The 5913-nt window shown below is 51.9% G+C and overlaps 1 protein-coding gene across 2 annotated transcripts in view; it reads right to left on the minus strand.

Moving 5' to 3' along the window:
• Stk32c (serine/threonine kinase 32C) overlaps positions 1-5053 on the minus strand; it is an 81173-nt gene extending 76120 nt beyond the window's left edge. Inside the window, exon 1 of one of the 2 annotated variants that reach the window (XM_021167932.2) lies at positions 4607-5053. In XM_021167932.2, coding sequence (XP_021023591.1) covers positions 4607-4871 — 265 coding nt within the window. In that variant the 5' untranslated portion in view covers positions 4872-5053. The remainder of the gene's footprint in view (positions 1-4606) is intronic. The other variant, XM_029479993.1, reaches the window with a different exon arrangement.
• Positions 5054-5913: the final 860 nt, after the last annotated feature.

Genomic DNA, 5913 nt, shown 5'->3' on the forward strand with positions numbered 1-5913 from the left:
ACACACACACACACACACACACACACACACACACCACACCACACAAACACACATACCTCAAGACCACAGCTGGGCCAAACGACACTTTGAAATACAGAAGAGCCTGAGTAGGGGGCAGCCTCAGCATGACACTCTCTGCCTTTTGAGCTCTGAGTAATAACATCAACGAAAGAGAGGCAAGTGTCACTGCATAACTAGAGCCGTGGGCTGCAGGTAGCATAACATACCTCCCAGGACACCCAACGAGAGTCGCCAGATACTTAGCAAAAGTTCAAGCAAAGTAGCCATATTCAAGATGAACAGACTTTGGTTGGTTGGTCTGCTTTCTGATTTTTAAACATTCTCACTACATAGACCAGCCTGGCCTCAAACCCGTGATCCTCCTGTCTCAGATTACAAGCAATGCACAGTAACTGCATGTTTGAACCAGGTGTCTCTTCAGCCAGTGTTAACCATGCAAAGTGGAACCAGTCACAACCCAGCAATGAAATAGAACCAACATACAGGAAGACTAAAAAACCTGAGCCTACAAATACCTTCAACATGTTCAACCTAAGAAAATGCGGAACTCAGAGAACAAGGTGTTATCATTCTCAGTGGGTGAATTCTCAATATAAAAAGTAAAACTGGGCCAGGGAGATGAGTCAGCAGGTAAAGGCACCGACTGCCAAGCCTGACAGCCTGAGTTTAATCCCTGGAAGTCACATGTCAGAAAGGAACCGACACTCTCAAGTTGTTTTCAGACTTCCACATGTGTGCCACAATCTGACAGCCCCAAGTCTGCTGTCTCTCACTCTCCATTTCCATCCAAGTGAGCCAGTCCTGGACACCTGTTGTGACATAACTATGACATTCCTCGAAATTCATCCTAAGGTGACAGGGCCAGAGATGTGCACGCAGACACTCACAGCCATGTAGTTTATATTTCAAAAAAATGTCCACCAGTTGGAAATTAAGTAAACAGGGCAATGACAACTACACAGAGGAAGGAAGAGCTGGTTGTTCTCAGAGTCATAGGGATGTAGACAAGAGATGCCTAACCTCACCCAGGGCCAATCCACCCCCACAAGCTGAACCTCAGCTTTTTCCAGGAAGGGACTTGGTGTCTGTCTTAGTCAGGGTTTCTATTCCTGCACAAACATCATGACCAAGAAGCAAGTTGGGGAAGAAAGGGTTTATTCAGCTTACACTTCCATACTGCTGTTCATCACCAAAGGAAGTCAGGACTGGAACTCAAGCAGGTCAGGAAGCAGGAGCTGATGCAGAGGCCATGGAGGGATGTTCTTTACTGGCTTGCCTCCCCTGGCTTGCTCAGNNNGCTCTCTTATAGAACCCAAGACTACCAGNCCAGNNATGGTCCCACCCACAAGGGGCCTTTCCCCCTTGATCACTAATTGAGAAAATGCCTTACAGTTGGATCTCATGGAGGCATTCCCTCAACTGAAGCTCCTTTCTCTGTGATAACTCCAGCTGTGCCAAGTTGACACAAAACTAGCCAGTACAGTGTCCTTCAAGAGTGTCCACTGAATGTGATACGCCACCCAGGCAAAGAGCTGCTGAACAAGAATCTAGCAGCCAAGTGATGCTTCGATGTTGGTGGCATGTTGATAAATTAAAAAGCAGGTTACAGCAAAACGGTGTGTACTGAGAGTTCCCGTTTCTGTACAAAAGGGGAGGGGGAAGGGGTCTCTACACAGTTGTAGGTGTGACTGCATTTCTAGGTCCCTGGAAGGAAGCCTGGGGGTCAGCAAACACCAAGCATTCACCTGGAAACCTCACCAGGCTGAGCATGCATTTTGGCATAAAGAATAACTTCCTTTTCAAAGGTATACATTGTGATGATGCACTTTTAATTAGAAAAAAATGGGTTTTTAAAATTTCTTTTTTTTAAACAGTGTTTTAAATGTCCGGGTTCCTGTCCTGCACTGTGCTCCCCAACTTACCACCCTGGAGAGGCACCCTCACTCATTTCCAGGATCCAGGATGGGAGTAAGCCTTCTCGCCTATCAGGTCCTCCCTCCTGTTAAGGGGACACCACCGTGGGTCTGAGATGGCAAGCTCTGGACTGCTAGGATGGACCAATGTCTCAGCAGGTTACCCTAGTGTGAAGGCGCTGCAAAGCCCTCGGTATCTCAGGAGCACCAAAGCCATGTTAGGAGGCTCTTCTTCTAGTATAAACCAGAGCACAGAGCCAAGGAAACAGAGCCCTTGCTTGAAATGAGAAAGGAAAGGAATTCTTCTCTTGCCCCAAGTATCAGCCAGGGAGGACCAGCACTCTGGGTCAGGAGGACTAATAGAAACCGAGGTCATTTAAGATCTTATTTGGGACAACTATACTCTTCAGTCGCAATTTACCTGCTACTTTGTTAAAATGCCCTCCTATTTTCTTCCTTTTTCCCCTTTTGCTGAGCAAATTTGATATATTAATTAGGTGTTTTAATCTAAAAAAAAAAAAATTTCATCAGAAGGTCTCACATTACCATGGCAACTGTACAGTTCCAGTACTTGCAAGCCATCAGCACAGCACGGCTGCCTCTTAGGCCCCACTACATCAGGAGAAGGGGGTGACTTATGTCCCCTGAAACACAGGAGTCCAGGCCCTAGTCCCTCTCTGAAGGCTGCTCTTCTGCCCCAGCTGCACTCATTCTATGTAAATGAATCCTAACACCGCCACTCAAGGCACTGGCATGGAAGTAAACACTACCATGACTCTATGTGCACCCTGCTAATGACATGGATAAGAGGAGCCAAGTGGTTACCCACCCAGAGAGCATTCTCAGCCGCCAGGCTCAGGACTCCACTTGGTCACTCAAACTCACCAAAACCTAGTTAAGTTCTCAAGGTATGCCAATCCAGGGCCACACAGCCAATGTTGAGCATCCCCTATGACACGTGGTAAAAAACAGGCCTGGTGAGCCACGTCAGCAGCTCACCTCACGTAAGCCAGAACAGTTAGTACCCTCTGTCACTCAACTATGAGCAAGTAAGGAGGTGGGTTCTCAGGTGACAGAGAGCACCACACTGGCCTTGCCCCAGTGCCCCTCGGCTAACCCTTGAGTTCCAAGGCAACACACTGTGAAGAAGAAAACATGGACGTAGACCAACACCCCCAGGCCCTGTGCTACATCACTTTCTGTTTCCACCCTGCTGCCTTGGAGACATGATTCAGAAGGATGGCCAGCCCTTAGCTGGCACCAGCGAGTACTGAAAGCAAATGTGTTTTCAAGACCTCTCATCTTGTAGCCAGAAACCCAATGCAAACCAGTTTCCTGCTCAGCTCCTTCTCTCTCCTGGGCAGTTTTATTGGTTGTTTTTGGTTGGTTGGTTGGTTGGTTAGTTGGTTGGTTGGTTAGTTGGTTGGTTGGTTTTTAACTCTGAGTACTGATGTTGAAAATAAAAGTCTAACATGTGAGTCCTGTTGTCCCCAAGTTCAGAGCACAGTGACCCACCACCTCAGAACACAATGTACCTGATGCAGATGGACCTGAATGCCCCTCCCCTGCTGACCATACTCAGCAGAGGCCTGGAACTCACTGGCCTGGCCTCAGGCCTCCCATTTCCAATAGGAACGCCAGCATGTAGCCTCATGTGCTCTCCAACACTGGCCTGAGTTCTGATTATTGTAATTTCCTAAATGCTTAAATTATTTATTGGAAATAAGTAGCTTGGGCTCCTATGCTGAAGTGTGTTCTAAAATTATAAAAATCCATCATATCTCTGTAGGCTGCCTACAAATGAAAATGCATATTTTAACTATTTTAAGAAAATGTCAAAAAACATCAAATGTGTCATGACTGTACCATTTAAAATTATCCGCATGGCATCTGTAGGGAAAAGCTATAAGTTACATGTGAAGCCATCCCAGTTCTCCCAGAGCTGTATCCAGCAGGTGCTAAGTCAAGGGTCCTTGTACCTAGCAGGGCTCCAGCTGCTGGGCTTGCAGGGCCAGATGCCTGGCACCTCCCACCTCCAGCTCCCCACCAGATTACCCTGCTGCTACTCAAAAGACACAGGTCCTCCAGGTCAACAGCTATCACTGCAGAAAGAACACGAGTTCCCCGAGGGCGGGTCTTTGCACAAAGACAAGGATGGATTGTGCAGCATAATCCGGTGAAGGTTCTGGGTTTGAAGGATGGAACACCTCAAACTGAAGGGCCCAGGCCCCTGTGCCACCTGTAGGGCAGTCACCTCTCTTCACAAACTGCACACCAAGCAAGAATCTCCTGGAATTAAAAGTAACCACGCAGCCTGCACACCACCCATAAAGGAAAATGAAAACGTGCGGTGCGCTTTAGTGGGCGGTGTCGCGCCTGAGCCGGGAGCCTCCACCATCACCGACTCTCACCTCGAAAGGCGAGCCAGAGCCTCATCTACCAGCTGCGCTGTCACTGGAAACAGAACGCGCCATGGGGACTTCAGTCGTGGTCCAATAGTTTCCCCGGAAACGCAGACTCCCCAAGAAGTGGTCCCACCCAGGTGGCGACTTCGTCCCAACGCAGAGAAATGCCACCCCCGCGTCCGCCCTGAGACAGCGCTGCGCGCGAGGTCTCCAGAGGCCCGGGTACCCGGCTGTCCCCGGGAGTCCCCAGTGGGCGGTTTCACTCACCGTCCTCCTTGTCGTCAAACACCGGCCTCCGCGCGCTGCCTGACGATATGGACGACATAGACATCCTCTTCTTCCACTTGCTCCACTGAAACAGGGGGCGCGGCTGCGCGCGGGCATCTCCGGCGTCCCGGGCCCGGGGCTGGCTAGCTGCCGGCGGCGGCAAGGCGGGGGACACATCGGAGCCCGCGGGGCGCGCACGACCGGGAGGCGGCGAACTGGGGGGCGCCGCGGCGCTGCTGCCCCTTCTCTCCGCCCCGCTCCTCATCGCCAGGCCTGGGTATGCGCAGCGGCCACAGCCCGGAACATGGCCCGCGCCCGACCCTGGGAGAGCAGAGCGCTAAGGGCCGGCAGCGCCGGCCGTTCTCCTGGTATCTGCTCTGGCTCGCCAGGGCAGCCGACCCGCCCGCGGATTGCGAGCAGCGGGGCGGGGCCGGAGGGGTGGACTCAGGGTGGAGTCGGGAGCCGGGGCGGGGCCAGGGCGGGGCTGGTATTAGATTCCGTGCGCCGCAGGCAGAGTGGGCTACCCGCGGAGAAGGGTCTAGTTCGCGCAGGCTCGACCCTTGCACCGAAAAGGCAACGGAGATAAAAGCGAAGAGAGAACAGATGCTAGACGCCTCTCTCCTATCTTGAAGTGCCCAAGAGGCCAGAAATGAGGACTCTTTCCTTCACAGGGCGGCGGAGACCTTTGGGGACCCTGCAGGAATGTTGTGACTAGCGAGCAATCGGGAATCCTCTGGGCCTTCCAACCTCTGCTGTCTTCGTAGAAAAAGTCGATCGCAGATTTCTACCACTCAGTCCTTAGAAACCTCAAACTTTAGGCCGCGGTTTTGCGCTGTGAGCATAATGGGGGTCGAGAAGTATCTAAGCTGTGGTGGCAGCAGGGTGTTATCCCGCTCTGAGACCACAGGCGGCAGGGGATCTGGACGCCTGAGGAGGGCGGGAGTAGGGCGGAGTCTGGCATGCAAGCCCCGCCCAGAGCGGACATTAGGACCCTTAACATACAGATGCTCTTGTTCAGAAACCTGGTTGTGCTTTACCCTAGACTAGCTCCTCTGACCTCTCTTCGTATAGTTTATTGGGCAGCTAATAGAGTCCTCTAGTACAGCTTTGCGTCAAAGACCCGGTGAGGGACACAAGTCATCTAGGGCCTTGTGTCCTCACTAGGGTCTTCACTGCACATTGGGAAGCCTGGAACTCAGCTAAGCCTTCTGTCTCGCTCCTGCTGCCTGCTCCCTGCTCCCTGCTCCCTGCTCCCTGCTCCCTGCTCCCTGCTCCCTGCTCCCTGCTCCCTGCTCCCTGCTCCCTGC

The sequence above is a fragment of the Mus caroli genome, chromosome 7, assembly GCF_900094665.2.
Source record: "Mus caroli chromosome 7, CAROLI_EIJ_v1.1, whole genome shotgun sequence".
NCBI lineage: Eukaryota > Metazoa > Chordata > Mammalia > Rodentia > Muridae > Mus > Mus caroli.